The sequence below is a fragment of the Aquarana catesbeiana genome, linkage group LG06 (assembly GCF_042186555.1).
Source record: "Aquarana catesbeiana isolate 2022-GZ linkage group LG06, ASM4218655v1, whole genome shotgun sequence".
Taxonomy (NCBI): domain Eukaryota; kingdom Metazoa; phylum Chordata; class Amphibia; order Anura; family Ranidae; genus Aquarana; species Aquarana catesbeiana.
The window spans coordinates 314,959,095-314,978,969 of record NC_133329.1 but is presented as its reverse complement, the minus strand read 5'-3'; the positions used below and the strand labels follow the sequence as shown (position 1 = coordinate 314,978,969).

General features: G+C 43.3%; 2 protein-coding genes across 5 annotated transcripts in view; one reads left to right on the top strand and one right to left on the bottom strand.

Annotated features, from left to right (window-relative positions):
• Positions 1–18,946, top strand: part of DIP2A (disco interacting protein 2 homolog A) — a 146,546-nt gene extending 127,600 nt beyond the window's left edge. For 2 of the 3 annotated variants that reach the window (XM_073633689.1, XM_073633688.1), the window contains exons 30-39: positions 9,090–9,220; positions 11,038–11,206; positions 11,400–11,570; positions 11,755–11,784; positions 15,345–15,406; positions 15,490–15,547; positions 16,222–16,296; positions 16,705–16,879; positions 17,722–17,845; positions 17,953–18,946. In XM_073633689.1, coding sequence (XP_073489790.1) covers positions 9,090–9,220; positions 11,038–11,206; positions 11,400–11,570; positions 11,755–11,784; positions 15,345–15,406; positions 15,490–15,547; positions 16,222–16,296; positions 16,705–16,879; positions 17,722–17,845; positions 17,953–18,205 — 1,248 coding nt within the window. In that variant the 3' untranslated portion in view covers positions 18,206–18,946. The remainder of the gene's footprint in view (positions 1–9,089; positions 9,221–11,037; positions 11,207–11,399; positions 11,571–11,754; positions 11,785–15,344; positions 15,407–15,489; positions 15,548–16,221; positions 16,297–16,704; positions 16,880–17,721; positions 17,846–17,952) is intronic. The other variant, XM_073633690.1, reaches the window with a different exon arrangement.
• PRMT2 (protein arginine methyltransferase 2) overlaps positions 18,817–19,875 on the bottom strand; it is a 51,121-nt gene continuing 50,062 nt past the window's right edge. For both annotated transcript variants that reach the window (XM_073633692.1, XM_073633693.1), the window contains one exon: positions 18,817–19,780. In XM_073633692.1, the coding sequence (XP_073489793.1) occupies positions 19,748–19,780 (33 nt within the window). In that variant the 3' untranslated portion in view covers positions 18,817–19,747. The remainder of the gene's footprint in view (positions 19,781–19,875) is intronic.

Sequence of the window (19,875 nt, the reverse complement as noted above, 5' to 3'; positions counted from 1 at the left end):
ATTAAAGACTCTCTATTCACCAGGCATCCCGCCTTACGCTTATGCTTGTACATATGCGCAGAATCCTGTGGTTGAAAAATTGGTCAGCCGAAACACCATGTAACACCATGTAAAAACCTCCTAACTGGGTTCCCCTTTCATGGGGAGCGACTGTTTGGAGAAGACTTGGATAAATATATCAAGACAATTTCTGCTGGGAAAAGTACTTTTTTTACCAGTCAAAAGAAAATCTAAACGCCCTTCATTTAAACAGGCTCTTTCCCCTGCGCCAAGGGCTTCCGCCTGTAGGCAGTGGCGACGGCCTTCGCTGTCAGACACTAAAGGAAAACCTTAGGGTCAGACCCAGGCTCAAAAGAAGCTCTGGGGTAGGAAATCTGTGAAACAGAATCCTAAAGCCTCATCATGAAGAGGCAACCTCCCTCACCAAGGTGCGGGAAAAACTTCTGCAAATTTCAGAAGTCTGGAAAAAAGAAATTCAGGACAGATGGATCATCTCCACGGTAACGCTGGGGTACAAGCTGGAATTTCGGGACTTTCCACTGTCTCGCTTCCTGAGGTCAAGCGTTCCCAAAGATCCAGAGAAAAAACAGTCTGTTTCAGGCACTAGACCGATTAATATCTCAAGGGGTGATCATACACAAAAGAGCAAGGTCTGGGGTTTTATTCAAATCTTTTCATGGTACCAAAACCAAATGGAGATGTCAGACCCATTCTAGCTCTAAAAAAAATCAATTCCTGAAGATCCGCTCCTTTCGCGTGGAGACAATCAGGTCGGTAGTTTCTATCCTAGGAAGAGAACTTCTGGCGTCAATCAACATCAGGCATGCATATCTGCAAGTCCCTATATTTCCTGCTTATCAAAAGTTTGAGTTAGAACAGAAGCATTTCCAATTTGTAGCCCTGCCTTTCGGGCTAGCCACAGCACCTCGGGTGTTCTGCAAAGTGCTGGCCTCACCTCTCAGGCTGGGAAGTAGTACTAGATAAGACACTGTCCAGGGACAGTGGTCAAGAACTGAAAGAATCTTGCCCATCAATATCCTAGAGTTTTGGGCAGTTTGGCTCTAAAGGCCTGGACTTTCAGGTTACGGGGTTGTCCTGTCAGGATTCAAAGACATATTTTGGGCTGTTTGTCAAAGATGGGGGACTCTGGACGTGGATCTTCTAGCATCCAGGTTCAACACGAAGTTGGTCAACTTTGTGGCCAGAACAAGGGATCCATTTGCATGCAGAACGGATGTGTTAGTGACCCCATGGGATCAGTTCTCACTGATCTATGCATTTCCCCCTATTCAGTTGCTGCCTCGACTTCTTTGCAGGATCAAGCTGGAAAGAAAGCCGATAATTCTGGTGGCACCAGCATGGCCCAGAAGGTCAAGATGGCAGTGGAGGGCCCATGGTCTCTCCCACTACAGCCAGATCTGGTCTCTCAGGGACCGATATTCCATCCTTCCTTACGGTTTCTAAAATTAATGGCTTGGCTATTAAAACCCACATTCTAAAGAAACGGCTTTCCGGGTCAGTTATCTCTACCCTGATTAATGCTAGGAAGCCAGCTTCCAGAACGATATATATTATAAAGTCTGGAAGGCTTATGTTTCCTGGTGTGAATCGAAGGGTTGGCACCCTCGGAGATATATATCATAGGCAGAATTCTTGCCTTGGAGATATATCATAGGCAGAATTCTTGCCTTTCTACAATTAGGGGTAGAAATGAAATTGGCTTTAAAGGGGTTGTAAAGGTAAAAATGTTTTCACCTTAATGCATTCTATGCATTAAGGTGAAAAAACTACTAACCATACCGCCGTCCCCAGCCCCCCTGTTTTACTTACCTGACCCCTCGAAATTCGGCTGCTCGTTCACGTCCTCGATTCCGCTGCTCAGCCTGGCCGCTGATTGGCTACAGTGGATGGATTGGAAGCAGCGCAGCCATTGGCTCGCGCTGCTGTCAATCACATCCAATGACGCCGCGCGCTGGGGGGCGGGGCCGAGTGATACAGCGAGCGGCTATAGCCGCCGGCTGTATCACAGGAGCGCGCCCGCAATAACTAACCACCATGCGAGGGAGCTCGCATTAAGGTGGTTAATTATTGCGGGGAGGAGCTGAGACAGCCGCCGAGGAACCCCAGAAGAGCAGGTTCGGGGCCACTCTGTGCAGAATGAGCTGCACAGTGAAGGTAAGTATAACATGTTTGTTATTTTTAAAAAATAAAAAAAATACCTTTACAACCCCTTTAAGTACTATTAAATGCGAAGTCTCAGCTTTATCGGTCTTATTTCAAAGACCACTTGCTACTCATTCTTAGTCCGGGGCTTTATACAAGGGGTGATGCGGCTTAAAGCGGATTTCCACCCAAATTTTGAACAATATCTGTATGTATTCTCTTCCTTGCCTAGATGCTGACATGCCGTTTAAAAAAATTTAAATCGCCGTAATTACCTTTTATTTTTCTATTCTTCTTTGCACTTCCTGGTTCTCCTCCCATGGGAGTAGGCGTGTTTCTAGCCTCTCCCAGACTCCTGGGAGCTAGTCTCAGGCTTCCCAGGATGCCACTGAGCATGTGCGGGAACAAGCGGTGAATGCTGGGAGCACAGCATTCACCACATCCAGGAAATAAATGCTTGTGGGCTTCAAATGCCCACAATGAAGATGGAAACCGCCTGCAGTGAATAATATAAGTTATTCTTTCCAGCGAAATCTGACACAGGCGGACATATTACATACAATATGTGAGTATGTAATGCTGAGAAGAAAAGTTCGTGAATGAACTCAAAAAAAAAAAACGATAGATAGGTGGACCCCCGCTTTAATCCACCCATCAAACCTCCCTTGAACCCTTGGGACTTAAACTAAGTTTTGTCTGTGTTACAAAAACAACCATTTGAACCAAGACAACAGATTCCCTAGTCCTTATGACAAGGAAGTTGGTATTTTTGGTTGCTATATCTTCAGCAAGGAAGGTTTAAGAATTGGCTGCTCTTTCTTGTAAAGAGCCATATTTGATTTTTCATGAGGACAGAGTGCCCTTGTCCAGGCTTTTTGCCAAAAGTAATTTCAGGTTTTCACCTGAACCAAGATATTGTCCTGCCATCGTTTTTTTCCAAAACCATGTTCCAGGGAAGGAAAGTCACTACATTGTCTTGCTGTGGTGAGAGCAGTGAAAATCTTTTTTTTTTTTTAATTGGAAAACCAACTTTATTAAGAAAATATATGCTTGGTACATAAAAAATAATATAAGCCAACATGGCCAGAGCAGCAATACATACATGAGCACATTAAGTTATCTACATGATATAGGGTGAAATATCCACCGGACATGAAGCCAGTACACAGTAAAGAAGAAGGGGGAGGAGGAGAGAAGAAAAAGAGAGGAAGATATCAACATTTCAAGTACATGTTTCACCATCCTCCAGCCATCTGTTCCAAACCTGCTCATATTTAAGCGGGCATCCTCTATGTACATAAATCAGATTCTTATATGGGAGAGTGTCATTAATTTCTTTTTTCCAACACTGGATTGTAGGGGGTAGGGCCTGCATCCAATTACGGGCTATCGATTTTCTCGCCAAGAATAGCGTTTCATGTAGAAAGGTACGGAGGGGTTTGTCAGCGTCTAAGTCAGGTAGCAGACCGAGCAGACACATCTTTGGGTCTAGGGTAGCAGGAGAGCCCATCTGATCGTGGAGGAAGCGTATCACTTGTATCCAGTATGCTTGGATAATTGGACAGGACCATATAAGGTGATAGAAAGAGCCTGGGGTGTGGTCGCATAGATGGCATCCTGGATTATGCATGGGTTTGAAACGCGCTATCCTCTGAGGAGTCAGATATGTTCTATGTATGATATACAACTGTGTTAAGGCGGTCCGACAGTTTAGGGGAAACTTTTTTCACACCTTCCAAGATCTCATCCCAATCCTCATCCTCAATCATTCCAACCTCCACCTCCCATCTAGTCTTGGCACTATAGGCCAGGGCTATGGAGTTGGGAAGACGGATGGCGGAATAAAGAGTGGAGATTAGCTTGGCTGGCTCGGCACCTGTGATCGTGTCAACTATGGAGGGGACTCTCAGGGATGGGTTGGAGCCAGCAAACTGAGTTTGTATAGCATGGCGAAGTTGTAAGTACCTGAAAAGTAGGTGATTGGGAAGTGAGAATTCGTCTTTTAATGTTTGGAATGATTTAAGTCCCGTAGTCGTCATGATCTGGTGTATATACAAGATCCCGCAACTTATCCAAACCGCGGGGTCTGGGATAGACAACAGCTCAGGTAAACGTGTGTTAAACCAAAGGGGGGTGTGGGAATGAACCTGTGGAATCCCGAGTTTTTGTAGTGCCAACCGCCACACCCTCCGGTGATGTGTCAACATGCCTGCTTTATGTTGGGGGGTATGTCCTGTCAATGGGGCCCTTAGGACTGATTGAAGTGGGGTATGAGCTGGGTTTTCAGGGTGTTCACAGAGTAGTAGCTGGTATCTTGGTAGCTCGTTCTTGTCAAAATGATAGAAGTGGGACAGTTGGGAGGCAAGATAATAGTCCTGAAAGTCTGGAAGAGCAACTCCTCCCAATGTCACTGGGTTTTTAAGTATTTTCTAAGATAATTTGTGTCTGCTGGATCCCCATATGAACGAATTGAGAATAGATTCAATTGTTTTGAAAAAAATTTTGTGGTATATACAGGGGAGCATGCCACACCAAATAAAGTATCTTTGGGAGAAGTATCATTTTGACTAGACTGATGCGTCCCATGACACCCAGGGGTAGTCGAGCCCAATTTTGTGTCTTAGTCTTGATCAGGGTGTACAGGGGTTCAATGTTCAAAAGTATGTAATCTGTAAGTGATCTAGTAACTTGCACGCTGAGGTACTTAATTACAGAGACCCTGGGGAGAGTCAGAGGGGGGGATGTGGGTGAGGGAGGGAAATGGTCAATCGGAAGGATCTGGGATTTAGACCAATTTATGCTTAGGCCCGAGTGGCTACCAATATGCTCTATGGAGTGGAGGGCTGCAACGAGGGAGGGACCCGAGTCGGCCAAGTAAAGGAGCGTATCATCTGCGTACATCCCAATCTTTTCTTCCAGATTCCCTATCTTGAGGCCTTGAATATTGGTGTCCGCACGAACCATGATGGCCAATGGCTCCACAGCCAATGCGTACAGCATGGGGGAAAGGGGGCAGCCTTGTCGGGTCCCTCTCTCCAGCGGGAATTGATCGGAGAGCCAACCATTTACAAACACCTTGGCCTTCGGGGATTGATACAGGAGCTGAACCCAACGAATAAAGTTGGGGCCAAGTCCAAATCTCGAAAGGCACTCCCATAGATAATTCCACTCCACGGAATCGAAGGCCTTGGCGGCGTCTAGAGCCATCACGATCCTCGAGCCGACTTCATCATGGGACCCCTGGATGTTCATAAATAGACGGCGAATATTCATAGCAGTGTTCTTCCCTGGCATAAAGCCTGTCTGATCGGGGTGGATCAGGGAAAGAATAACCTGGTTTAGGCGGGAGGCCAGAATCTTGGCAAGTATTTTAATGTCGACCTGTAGTAAGGAAATGGGTCTATATGATTCTGGGTATTTGGGGTCCTTACCAGGCTTAGGGATTACCACAATTTGGGCTTCTCTCATAGAGGGGGGTAGGATTCCCGTATCAAATATGGATTTGTATAGATCATGAAGTTTAGGGGTTAAAATTTCAGAGTAGGTGGCATAGAATTCAAGTGGTAAGCCATCTGATCCTGGGGCCTTAGATGTAGCCAGACAGGAAATAGCCTCAGAAATATCTTCTTTAGTAATGGGAGCTTCTAAGAGTTCACGTTGGGCATCAGTCAATCTAGGGAATTCAATTCTCGCTGAGTAATCTTTGGTATCTTGGGGAGTGTGAGTGACCCGAGAGGTGTTGAGTGCGCGATAGAATCTCGCAAATTCCTCTGCTACTTGTTGCGGATCGGTAACGTCGTTCCCCTGGTGATCAGTTAACGACACCACCACAGGGGGACGTGAATCTAAGTGGGCAAGGTATGCAAGAAGTTTGCCCGATCTTTTGTGAAAATCTATTTAAAGAAAACTGCTCAGGTTGTAAGACTGATGTCTTATTTATTCTGCCAGAGGATCCTAAGAAAGGACAGGCAGCGTCGAAATCCACTGTTGCTAAGTGGATTCGGCAAGTGATAATTCAAACTTATGATTTAAGGGGTAAGATTCCCCCGTTTCAAGTTAAGGTACATTCTATCAGGTCAGTTAGTGCTTCTTGGGCAGTGCGTCATCAGGCCTCCGTGGCTCAGATCTGTAAGGCCGCAACTTGGTCTTCAGTGCATACATTCACAAAATGTTATCAGGTGGATGAAAGGAGGTATGAAGATATCGCCTTCGGGCGCAGTGTGCTACAAGCAGCGCTATAGATCCTCAAGTCTGGGTGTACCCTGCGGGTTCTTTTCTCCCACCTCTCATATGGCATTGCTATGGGACATCCCATTAAGTAATACTTAAGGCTCTGTGTCCCATGATGTTCGATAAAGAAATTAGGATTTTTATTACAGCTTACCTGTAAAATCCTTTTCTTGGAGTACATCATGGGACACAGAGGTCCCGCCCCTCTTTTGGGATACAAGTATATTGCTTTGCTACAAAAACTGATGTGCTCCTGGAAGGAGGAGGGGTTATATAGAGAGTAAACTTCCTTTGATTGGGTTTACCAGTGTCAACACCTGAAAGTGGCCTATAACCCATTAAGTAATTACTTAAGACTCTGCGTCCCATGATGTACTCCAAGAAAAGGATTTTACTGGTAAGCTGTAATAAAAATCATATTTTTAGTTTGGGATATATTGGGGAAGGATTAAAATTCATGCCACACATTACTGCTGTCAGAGGCTCTGTGGAAAACATTCCTTCATTTAATGTCTGGTAAAAAGGTTGTCCCCAGGACCGGAAATGAGGGGAAATCACTTTAACAGCAGCATAGACAGAAGTACAAATCATTTATATAAAGTGTATTTCCACCTTTTCTGCCAATTTGGTATAACACCTTTTTTTTTTTTAATATTTGTTACATGTTCGTATTCACATAGTAGAACTATTAAAAAAAAAAAAAAATGCTGCTTACCATATGAGTTGTTTTTTTGTGATAACTCCAGAACTGAAAACTCCAACTTGTTTTTTTTTTTGTTTATGAGGGAGCTGGGTAGCAGTTTGCTATAATTAACCCTGTTTGTATTGTGCTGGCGGATCGCACTATAAGTTTGATCCACATATGACTGCTGTCTGTCCTAACAAAGGGTTGGGCATCTTGGATTGTGTTTAAGTGAGAGGAGATTTAGTCTGTCAATTAGCCTTCATTAGCCATTAGACTCACTGTGAAATGCTTGCAGTCAGCTATGACAGCTTCTCCTAAAGCCAGCCATAGAGCGATTTTCTTTCCTGCAACCGCGGGTTTCCTCCCGCTGAGCCATTGTGTTCTCCCGGGAGGGGAAGCTGTCCCCGCCAGGAGGACACAGTGATTACTGATTAGCAGCTGTAAAAGCCGCTAGGGCTATTTGGTACATTCAGTTTGCCCATACATGGTTTGAATCTCGGCCAGTCCCAGCTGAACCAGCCAAGATTTGAACCGTCTATGGCTGGCTTAAGAAAACATCTAAAAAGAAAGAAATGTTCTCAAATTTCACTGCAAGCATAAAAATACACTTTAAGTTAAAGTGGATGTATACCTTGTCCTATACCCAGTAAAGTGAACAGCCTCAGATGATACACCAAGATGAAACAAGTCTCCCTACATACATGTATATCTGCTGTCTTCAACTTTCTACACTCTTTAGAAAGTGCACATCATGTTACAAATCTTTTTTCCTGTTTCAGCAGTGGGAGGGGAGTCTGGGCATACACTGTGTGTGAGCTGATTGGAGGAAAGGCACACCCCCCCCCCTTCCACATGAGGAATGAAGAAACTTGCAGAGCTTTGCTGCGAATAGACCAGCTCTCTGCTTATCTATCTCTAAGCACCCTCCCCGACACAAATTTCCAGCTGCTTTTATCTCCCGTGTTGGAGAGCTTGGCAGAAAGACATGGGACCCAGGGCTTTGGAGTGAGATAAGTAAACACTACAGATATATGTGCCCAGCTCAAATTTCATGGATAGGGTTTACAACCACTTTAAGTAAAGGAATGCTAGAATCCTTGCTTACTTCTGTCAGTCTCCCTATTGCAGATTTTCTCACTTCTCTGGTAAACAAGTTCCCCAGAACAGAGAGAGGAAATCTCTTTAGGAAGATATTATTATTATACAGGATTTATATAGCGCAAACCGTTTACGCAGTGCTTTACAACATAAGGGCAGACAGTACAGTTACAATACAATTTAATACAGGAGGAATCAGATAGAGCTGTCCATGCTTTCTTGTCTTTGAGGCACGTAACCCCCCCCCCCCATTTCTTGTATGGGTGTCACTAAGACCCCTTTCACACTGAGGCGCTTTACAGGCGATACAGCGCTAAAAATAATGCCTGCATAGCTCCTGTAAAGCGCCTCTCCTGTCTCTCCAGTGTGAAAGCCAGAGGGCTTTCACACTGGATCGGTGCGCTGGCAGGATGGTAGAAAAAGTCCTGCAAGCAGCATCTTTGGAGCGGTGAAGTGTATACACCGCTCCTGCCCATTGAACTGAATGGGCAGTGCTGCAGACCTGCAGGCAAAGCGCCGCTGTAGCGGCACTTTGCAGGTCGTTTTAACCCTTTTTCGTCCACTAGCGGAGGTTAAAACCGACCCGCTAGCAGCCAAAAAACCCCGCAAAAACAACGGTAAAGCGCCGCTAAAAATAGCGGCGCTTTACCGCCGACGGCCCCGACGCCTCAGTGTGAAAGGGCTCTAAGAAAGAAAGAGAGGGAATATTATGGGGTCACAGACAGAAATACAAAAACTTTACAGAAAATGTATCTTTTTCACTCTGTCCAAAGCCAAAATAATAATAATTGTCATGATCTGGACTTTTTCTACATTTAAACTTCAACCGCAGTCATTTATACCTTTTACTTCTCCTGTACATATATGTTCTAATAATGTATAAGCTAAATAAGCTTTTTTCCCTCTTCTTTAGATGTCTCATTCAGCCTGCAGTGCCTTATGTCGGTCCATTAAGCTGCAATGTGAGTTGTACCCATCTCGTCAAATTGCTATCTGCCTAGATCCATACTGTGGCTTAGGATTTGCCCTTTGGTGTTTGTGCAGGTAAATGGTCCTATTTCTGACTAATCATCCTCTTTGCCTGTTGCATATATGCTGTATAGGTAGACATTACACGGCTTAATAATCATGTAAAATAATCAAAGGACAGCTGCATTTTTTGATTGAAAACTATTGCTTTAGGCTGGGTTCACACAGAGCGGATTCGTTGGATGGACTCCGCTAGCTCAGCAGGGTATTGCTCCGTTGATCCCTGCTGAGTAGCGGAATACAGGTCCATCTCCACTCGCTGTGCAGAGACGGACCTGTCAGAGCCCCGCTGTTCTCAGATCAGGTGAAAACGGACCGCCTCTCCGTTTTCATCTAATCACGCCTGATCCGCTGGGCGGATGCTGAACTTATCACCATCCTTCCGTTTTGAGCGGATCTTGATGGATCGGATAACAGGCGGGTGTCAGCGGGCACATCTCTGCTGAAATCCGCCTGCTCATAGAAGTCAATGGGTGGCCCACTCGGATCCACCTGAAAAACGGACAGGCGGATTCGACTGGGCCGATCGTGTGAAAGGGGCAATCTAGAATCTAGTTGTCAAAATATACATTGATTGGCTTGTGTGTAATAATTTCTCCTTCTCAGCATGTTGTAGTTGAATCATTCTAATCTATGTAAATTTAAATTAAATAAAAAAATTAAAGCATATCCAAAACAAAACACAATCATTTTGATATATTGCATCTTACAAGTCTTTAGATGTGGTGGCTGCATTAGTTTTAATTTTTTAGGAACATTTTCAGCAAGTAAACCATGCAATGGAGATGAACAAAGGCAGACACGTTTGAAGTCTATCCTCTGTGCTAAACATGACATCTTCCGTGGAAACAATGGAAGATGAGTGTAGCACTAAAGCTGCACTCACACCTTGGCGTTCTGAGAATGTGCATAGAAACGAGCATCGTGATAGTGGAGCAATGGCACCCCAAATATGGGTAACCGTCACACAAGGCTCACCGCTAAAAAAAGCGCAAGAGCTGATTTGGTGCGATTATTGCATGTAGGGCAACCCATTCAAGTGAATGGACTGCCCTATGCTTGTGTAAAAAAAAAAAAAAAAAAAAAACTAAAAATCATATTGCGCAGGTGTAAGTAGGGCCAAAGGAAGTGTGTTTTATATTAAGATTACCAGGTAAAAATATAGAAAAAAAGGCAAAAAAAACCCAAAAACTAATGCAGCCACCACATCTAAAAACTAGGTTTAGAAAAGCCTAAATCTACATTTGTTCCCTTGTGTACATATAAGCTGTACTGTCAGTAAGATGTTAAATGTATCTAAAGCCAAAACTATTTTTTTCCGTGTTTATTGCAATCTCTGACCCTGCTGGGGAGTTTCAACTTTGCAATTACTCCAGGTGGCTGCTGTCACCAGGACAGAAAGTAAGGGGGATACAAAAGTTTATAGTTGTCACCAGAGCAGGAGGTGAGGGGAAATCTTCCATTGAGGGGACACTTGTACCAGTCACAGCTCATAGGGGATTTTCCTCACTTTGGAGAAATGTCCCTTATTTCCCATTGTATCTTCAGGACAGGTCATAAACAGAAGTTAACACTTCTGTGCCCTATTAAAAACAAAAAGGTTTTGGCCTTAGATATACTTTAATTGAGTGTGTATGTACATACACAAGGGTTTTATAGGTGTTTAGATTCTGGCCTGCATATCGACTGATGTCCCACTGCAAGGAAATGATGGAAAAAAAGTGAATTTGTTGCAGTTAGTGATCTCTATCACTCCTTGTGGTATAGCAATAACCTGCTTTTCTACTATACCAAGGTCCTTCCTTAACAATGTCCCTTTGCCATTTATGCAGCATTTATTCTGGTCACCAGTCCATCCTCGTGCCTCCTCTGGAGCTGGAGAGCAATGCATCCCTGTGGCTTAGTGCAGTTAGTCAGTACAAAGTACGTGTCACCTTTTGCTCATACTCTGTCATGGAAATGTGTACCAGAGGCCTGGGCACACAGACGGGCACATTGAAGGTACATACTCGGTTATTATTGAAGTAAAAGTCTCGATGAGTATTTACCCACTTGTTCTTTCCTAATTTCCTTCTTCCTTCTGTGCTTCCCTTAGGCTTTCCCTATGTATTATTTAGCCTTTTGTTTTTTTGTCTTGTTCTCCATTATTTTGCTAATCCTAAATTTCCTTCCTGATCCTCTTTCCCTTGCCCAGTCCCGAGGTGTGAATCTGTCTTGCGTGCGAACATGCATGGTGGTAGCGGAGGAACGGCCACGTATCGCACTTACACAGTCGTTCTCAAAGTTATTCAAGGACTTGGGACTGTCCACCAGGGCTGTGAGCACCACGTTTGGCTGTCGGGTCAATGTGGCCATCTGTTTACAGGTAGGAGTTCTGTGATAGCAATTTATATGCTTTGTGTGAAGCTTATCATTTTAGTTCATGTATGTTCATGAAGGGGTGGTCATGTTCACTTCTGAGCTCAAACGAGTTCCTCAACCTCTGTTTATTCCCGCACTTGCTATCATACCATTCCATTTCTCACTTTTCTTTGTGGTTCCTCTTTCAGCCCAACAGACTGGGCAAGCTTGCTGACCAGGTATGGTGTCTGCATGTATGTAAGCTGACATGCTAAGTGCAGCGTGCTTTGCTCTGGGCTCCGCTGGGCAGTGCAACAGAAGTGTGTGTCTGCACAGGAACTGCAGAGGGATCTGAAGTCATTAAAGGCCAACTGCAGCCAAAACTGATATTGTTACAGGTAGATGCTGGTATTTGGTATCACATGCCAGCTTTTTATCTTTCGGAGACTCAATGGAAAGATTACCCTTTGATTCTTTCGCTGCCAGGACCATTTTTGCACATGTTTATAAAAATCATTTTAGGCCTGAATATTGCATAAAACCCCCAAAACATTATATATTTTCTGAAAGCAGACATCCTAAAGTACACAATAGTGGTAGTTAAAAATGTTTGTTACGCAATATTACCGCAAAGGTCTAGGAAATGCAAAATCTCAATAAAAAAATACACTTAAGTTAATTTTAGGGCACACAAATACAATAAATTACCCATTTTTTGGATAAAAATACAAAAGATTAGATTGCACCGAGTAAATAGATACCCAACATGACATACCTTAAATTTGTATGCACCTGTGAAATGGCAACAAACTTCAGTACCGTACATTTTCCATAGGCAAGGCTTTAAAACTACCCTACAGGTCATCAGTTTAGCATTGATCTGGTGCTAAAATTTCTCTCACTCTGGCGTGCGCAGCGATATGTAACAGGTATATCACAATCATCATTTTCATGCATAGGTGCCCCCATTGCATAGGTTTACGTTAGGGTGGGGTGGGCCTTACTTAACTTTTGTTTGGTGACCGGTTCTCTTTAATGAGACATCTGGGGTCTAAAAGAACCTGGATGTCTCACCTTTGCGCCAATGAATCTAATGCAGTACAGATCGCACTACATTTGATTCATTCCTGGCTATGCTGGCCAGAAAAAGTGAAAGGGGGACCCTGAAGTGATGCTTTACATGTAGCTTCCGGGTCAGCAGGAAGAAGAGCTCAGCTCCCGCCCCTCTACCCAGGGGCACCTGCCATTCCGGTCCCGGACGTGCTCAGCCCAGCACACATTGTGGGGGCACCTGTTACCTGGGGGTTTGGAAGCAATTCGGCGGCTACATTGCTGCTGGATTGCTTCCATCTGACAACCAGGACTGGCATTGAGAGGGATAAACCCCAGTTTAACTTTCAGGTAAATTAGCTAAACACATTCCAGGTGTGTTAAAACAAAGGGTGGGCAAAGTCTTAGTTTACATTCTTTAAAAATCAGCCACAGCTGGAGTGGCTGGCCCTTTGCTAGCATGCTGTAGAAAATGACCCTTGCTTTCTGTGGGGAAGCAGTGCTCTCTGAGGAGCCAGAACCAGAACTCTCCAATCAGCTGGGGAGAATGTGCTTTGCAGATTGCAGAGCTGTAGATCTGACTCAGTAGGAGGGCATGTAGTATCTCTGTAATGAGACTAAAGGAGAAGTTCACCTCTCAACATGTTACACCCATATATAGGGTGTAAAATGTTATAAATGCACTGACTCCCACGCATCTCCCCCATCCCTGCTGTGACAGCAGACCAGGGATCTTTTCCCCATGTCTGCTGCCTAAATCAAAAAGATGGGGCGGGGCTCCGCCCACCCGGCCGTGTCATTCATTTACAGTGTTCTGTGAATGGAAAGCTACAACTACCAACAGCCTTTGCGGCTGTAGTCCTCAATGAACTACTATGGCGCTGTTGAGTGCTGTGGTAGTTTATTGAAATATCTTGTCATTGTGTAACTGAATGCTTGTACGAGGTATGATCGTACAAATCTGCAAGAGCCCTGCATAGCACCCACAATCTGCTGCGTTCAATGTTTTCCAGGCTCCAATAAAAAAATAATAATAAATGCACAATTTTTTTACCTGCAAAAAAGATGTGCATTTATTTATTTATTTTTTTGAAAAGGTGAACTTATCCTTCAATGTTTCCCCACAGAGAGCAAAACTGGCAATAGATGGATCCAAATTTGTCAGGGTCAGAAGGGACTCCTCTGGTTTGGATCCATCTATTGGCAGGCTGGTGATCACTTGTTCAACTTCTGTACAACCAGCCTGTTGGAAAATGTTCCCTCGATCAGTGCCCCTGGCTATATATCTAGCTAGCAGAGCTGATGAGTGTATTCTGGTGGTGGGGAATAGCTCTGCAGGAGGGATTCCCGAATCCATTTTGAATGTGTGGATGGGATAATTGATTAATTTTCTTTTGTTCAGTCTGCTGGTTGAAGGGAAGAAAATGAATCCTGTATGATCTGCCCAAGAGTCTAAAGACTGGTGCACCCTGAGTTTTATTTTCGTTCAACGAAAAAAAAAACCTGTCAGCTCCGGTCGGAACCACTGTACTAACGATCTGACATTTAGTACAGTGATCTCCCCCCCTGTGCTGTTGTGTTCTGATGGGGACGGCCCCCACCAGAACACTCTGCCATTGGCTGAGAGCGCTGATCTGGAGCCGACCGGCTGCTGGTTTTCCAGCATGCTTGTCCGACAGAAGCCTATCTTACACACGGGCCGAATGTCGGCTGGTTTTTATTGAACCAGCTGATGTCGCCCAGCATTATGCCTGTGTGTGCAGGGCTTTATTCTGCAGGCTATGACTGCTTTATGAAAGGAAAAAAAACATTGAATGCCTTTTTGTTTAGATGTTCCTTAAAGTGGATGTAAACCCGAAATGTATTTATTTTTTTGATGTCATAATGTAGAGTATCCTCTTTTATTGTTCAGTGAGATAAAATTTGACAAACAGAGAAAAACTTTGTCAAATCTTCCCCCTTGCTGTGAGTGACAGGTGATTTACATATCTTGTGCACTAGCCTAAGACATGCATTGTTTTTTAATTCCCACCCCCACTCCTTTCTTCAGCAGCTCTGCAAGGATTGGCTGTTCCACACCTCGGCATGATTTGGCATGCTGAAATCATGTGGTTACTTTCCTGTCTTTTCCCTGGATGTTAGAGATCATAGCAGAAGTTCAGTTAGAAATACAGAGGAGAAAATGCATATTGACAAGGGGAGTGTAGAGGTGGGCGAGGAGTCTGACATCACGACTCCAGACAACAGACCCACCCACAGAATCTGCAGTTTTTCGGGTCTAATAACAGACAGAGGGGAGACATTTGACAGGTAAAGATGCATGCAGGAGGCATGTATATCCTTATAGCTAACCCCTATGGCAGTAATTTAGAAAGGATGACATTGGGTTTACATCCACTTTAAATGTATTCAGTAGATTATGAGATATATAAAAAGCCAGTATGTGATTCAGCCTACCGGCAACTATACAAATCTGAAATATCAGTTTGTGGTAGAGTTGGCCTGAACATAAGATGGTAGTTTTTAAAAACAGAACACTTTTACAGTAATGATTGATATTTCTACACAGAACAGAATTGGAGGTAATAGTTAATACAGAAAAGCTTTGTGTTTGTCCAGGTTACACACCATGTGCTTCTTAGACTTGTGTGTGTATAGCTTCTCACCTGCATGGCAGCTCCAGCACCTAATAATCCTTTTGAATAATTCTATTGTTTGCAAAGAAGAATAAATTGTTTTGTTTTTACAGGGCACTGCTGGGCCCGACCCTACCACTGTCTATGTAGATATGCGGGCTCTACGCCATGACAGGTAAAACTTCTGCCCTTCTGATTTTTCTATACATGATCAGCCATACCTTTTTTGTCTAATTATCAATTTGGTTATCTGTTAAGAGTTCGCCTTGTGGAGAGAGGTTCCCCACACAGTCTACCACTCATGGAATCTGGAAAGGTGAGACTCTTTACACCAAGTTCATGATGCCCATCTTTGGGGTTATATAATTTAAGGCTGGATTCAACTAACAGTGTGGAAAATGCCCAAAGATATGTCTAAGTACAGACAGCAATAAAGTAGCATATTCTGGTATTTGTTTATAGACAAATTTACATTCCACATACATCTATCCATCCATCCATCTATCCATCTGTACATCTTTTAAGAATTTTCACCCTTGAAATTATTGTATAATGGTGTATTCGGACAGCACTAAGTTGTATGCCTGTTCTTCAGTGGCAAAAGCAGTTATACGTTTCATGACAAAGGTACAAAATGTTGTTACAGGACTGTCTCCAGGATACAGAGCTTGAAATTATATCTTCCCAATTGCAAAATCATAAATGAGCTGCATAAATAGATGCCTGTTCCTTTGCCTCACCCCCTTTACCCCCTAACTCCTGCTTAGACCTATCCCTGTAGAATTTGGTACACACTGTTTATGAACTTGATTTTTATGCTAAAATGTAAATGTGATTGGTTTTCTTGATTAATTTGAGGGTACAAGGAGGCAGTAAGCTACAATAAACACGGATTCCTGCACGATTTGATCCAAAACTTAGAAAGTATACCATTGTCAGCATAGCCATTGTATTCACCACTCAGCTCAGTACCTTTATGCTTCTTTACAGATTCTTCCTGGGGTGAAAGTCATTATTGCACATACAGAGACCAAAGGACCACTTGGAGACTCTCATTTAGGGGAGGTAAGTAAACATGGTCATTTATGTAAAGTAGTGTATTGTAACGTAACCATTTCTTTGGGAGTAACTGTTATGTTTATTACTGTATATGTCTCTGCTGGGGGGAGATTCATCCTCTCAATTTGTGGTGGTGATCATTATTTCCGGTAAAGAAATTAATGGGGAACCCAAATGTCAGAAGAACAGGAGGTGAGTGGAAATCCTCCAATAGAGAGCAATATAAGAGGGTATTTATCCTTGCTTTGGAGAAATTTCCTCATACTTCCTGTTGTGTTTCTGAGACTGGAAGTGTAAGGAAAATCTCCCCAACAGGATACAGGAATCTTAACCATTCCCTAAGCCAAAAGTTTTAGTTTTTTTTTTTTCTCTTTTAAAAAATTAAGGAATAATGCCAATTTTGTTTCTCAACAGGTTTGGGTGAGCAGCCCACATAATGCCAATGGTTATTACACTGTGTATGGTGAGGAGGCTTTGCATGCTGATCACTTTAATGCACGGCTCAGTTTCGGGGACACTCAGACTGTGTGGTCTCGGACTGGATATCTTGGATTTCTCAGAAGAACAGAGCTAACGGATGCCAGTGGAGGTAATGAAGTTAGAAAATTAGGACTTGTTTGGAGACTGTCCTACCACCACCATTCAGCATTGGTCTTTCATTGTCATTCAGTTGTTTAGTTCCACGGAGCTTCTCTGAGTTTGCTTAGCCTCAACAATTGTTACTTTCAATGTGTAGCAAAGGCCAGTGTATAACCGGGATGGACACCTCTGCCAGTCAGCAGCAGGGGGCTGATGAGACAGTTTTGTGAGGTTTACTAGGAAAACGTCCAGCTTCCACCATTGTGTTATTAGTTTAGTGGAGATTTTATTTTTAAAGCTAAACACCAGACAACTTTGGGAAATAACCAACATGAGCTGATTTACCAGCAAATTTTACTGGGATGCTGTTGTGATCCAGCAACCCCTTCCAGACAGCACAACCATGTTCTCAACATACACTGTAGCAGCACTGCCTGGTTTAAGAACACACCCCCATTCTGCTATTTGATCAATGTAAAAGCAGCAGGGTGCCAACATCCTCTCTTGGCTTGATCTCCTTTTGTTAACACATGCAGTGCAGCAGCAGAGCTTGACTGGCTCCTACCAGTCCACAGCCAGGTGCCATTCTGTCTCCTTTTTATATCAGGCTGGAGTTCAGCTTTAAGAATATAACAGGATTTAGCAAAAACAGCCAGATCATTTTAAGTTATTTAGAAAAGTGAAAGATTTCTTGATCGCTTTGCCTATTGAAAATGTATAATATAAAATCTACAATCGTGGTATTACTAAACTGTATCCTTCTCTGTACAAAGTGTAAGTGCAATTACAAACAGTCTGTACAGAATGCCTTCAAAGAGAAAATCTTTATCATAAACCCTGTTCTTTTCCTAGAGAGGCACGATGCTTTGTACGTGGTTGGTTCTCTCGATGAAACATTGGAATTACGGGGTATGAGATACCATCCCATTGACATAGAAACATCTGTGATTCGATCTCACAAAAATATTGCGGAATGGTGAGTTTTTTTTCAATTCTATGAATAGTTTCTCAACCAGCATGATGTGAAAGGAATTGTTCTTTTGGGCCCAGTCCACTTACTGTGTTCTTTTCTGGTCTATTTAGTGCTGTCTTCACATGGACAAACCTCCTGGTGGTTGTACTGGAGCTGGATGGGCCAGAGCAGGAGGCCCTGGACCTGGTGGCTCTTGTGACAAACGTAGTCTTGGAGGAGCACTACCTGATTGTTGGTGTCGTGGTCATAGTGGACCCAGGTGTCATTCCTATCAACTCTCGAGGAGAGAAGCAGCGCATGCACCTTAGGGATGGATTTCTTGCTGATCAGCTCGATCCTATATATGTGGCATATAACATGTGACATGATGGTGATAAGTTTCTTCTTGCCTGACCCTTGACAAGCTGGGTAATGAAAGAGCTGAGAGAGGAGACTGACCGACTATTACTTCCATTATTTGAGGTCCTGGATTGCTGCTGTCTTCCTTCTCAGGCGATGTGTCTTCCCACCACCCAGGAATGTTCAAAATCACAGAGAGAGGAAGGGGCCTTATAATGCCAAGAAATGTCTAGAGGAGAATGTACCTAGTGAATTTTTGCCTCTTACTGTGACACTGGATGTAGCTTCCTCTCCCCCATCAATGCTGTTCTTTGTGCAGCAATACATCCTGCCTCCTGTGTTGTGTCGCCTTACAAGAGCCCAATTTCATGCAATAATGTGAATCTCCGGATTTCTTGAATCTGAGCACATACATTTTTTTTTTACATATATAGTTTATGGGGGTGATCATGCCTTCCCCCTGAGCCAAGGTGGACCTGTCCAAAGTGTGAATGTTCACCAGCCCTAAGTGAGCTGCTACTTCACTTCTCATCACTGAACTGAATGTAATTATGTACATAAACAGTATAATTTATTAAGTGCATCAGGCTAATGGACATGCCCCTATGGTCAAGAAGATGAGGGGAGAGACCCACTTCAATTTTAACACTGTAGTTTTTATAGCAAAAAAATGAAAACAAAAAAAATCATTAAGCACTAAGGAGCCCGACGGTTATCTGTGATATTACAAAAAGATAAAAAGCACATTAAACATTTTAAAAAGGTGTTTTGTGTTATTTCTTGTATTTCATCTTGTGTACGGTGTATAGCAGGGGTCTCTAAACTTTCTAAACAAAGGGCCAGTTTACTGTCCTTCAGACTTTAGAGGGCCAGACTGTGGCCATTGGGCGTAGAAATTGTCCTGTTGTCAACTGGCGTAAACAATGCCAAATCTTTAGTGGGAAGAATAATGCCCCATCATTGGTGCAAGTGGGAAAAATAGTGCCCCATCATAGATAGCAGTGGAATAGTGTTCTGTTGGTGTCAGTGTCAAGAATTATGCCCTCATTATTGGTGTCAGTAGGAGTAATAGTGACCCAATCGCCGCATCCGTCTCTCGGGTCACAGTTTGTAGACCATTGGTGTATAGAATGGGTCCACCCACAAATAGTTTCTTGGCTGAAGTGAGATCCTAACTTTACCATCATGCAAACAATCTGTGTTTTATATACAGCAGTGGTGATGCCTATAGCCAGTGTATTCTACAGATAACTAATTTAGCAGGGGCTGGAAATGGCAAAAGTATCATAGTCAAGCTAGCTATACCACAAGGCAAGCACTGGGTTCTCAAAAATATATAATCTGTTTCTACAATAGACCTATCCTTCAAATTAGGCTGCATTTAGGTTGGCAGATATGGCAAGATATATTGGGACTATTAGTTTCATAACAGCAAGTCAATTTTACATTGCCTGTCATTATCTGTCAGGTAATATATTTGAAATTTTAAGTGAATTACAGTCCAACGTGGCTTGTGTCTTCTTGTTCATATAAGAAACACCTTCAGCAACTCCCATGGAAAGAAATTCATCTCCATATTGGAAATACCTTGCAGCCAACCTATCAACAAAAGAAACATGGAATATTACTAACCCAGTACAGCACTGAGAGTGGACATGTGGCTGATGGGTCAACTGTATTGCTGATAGCAGCCA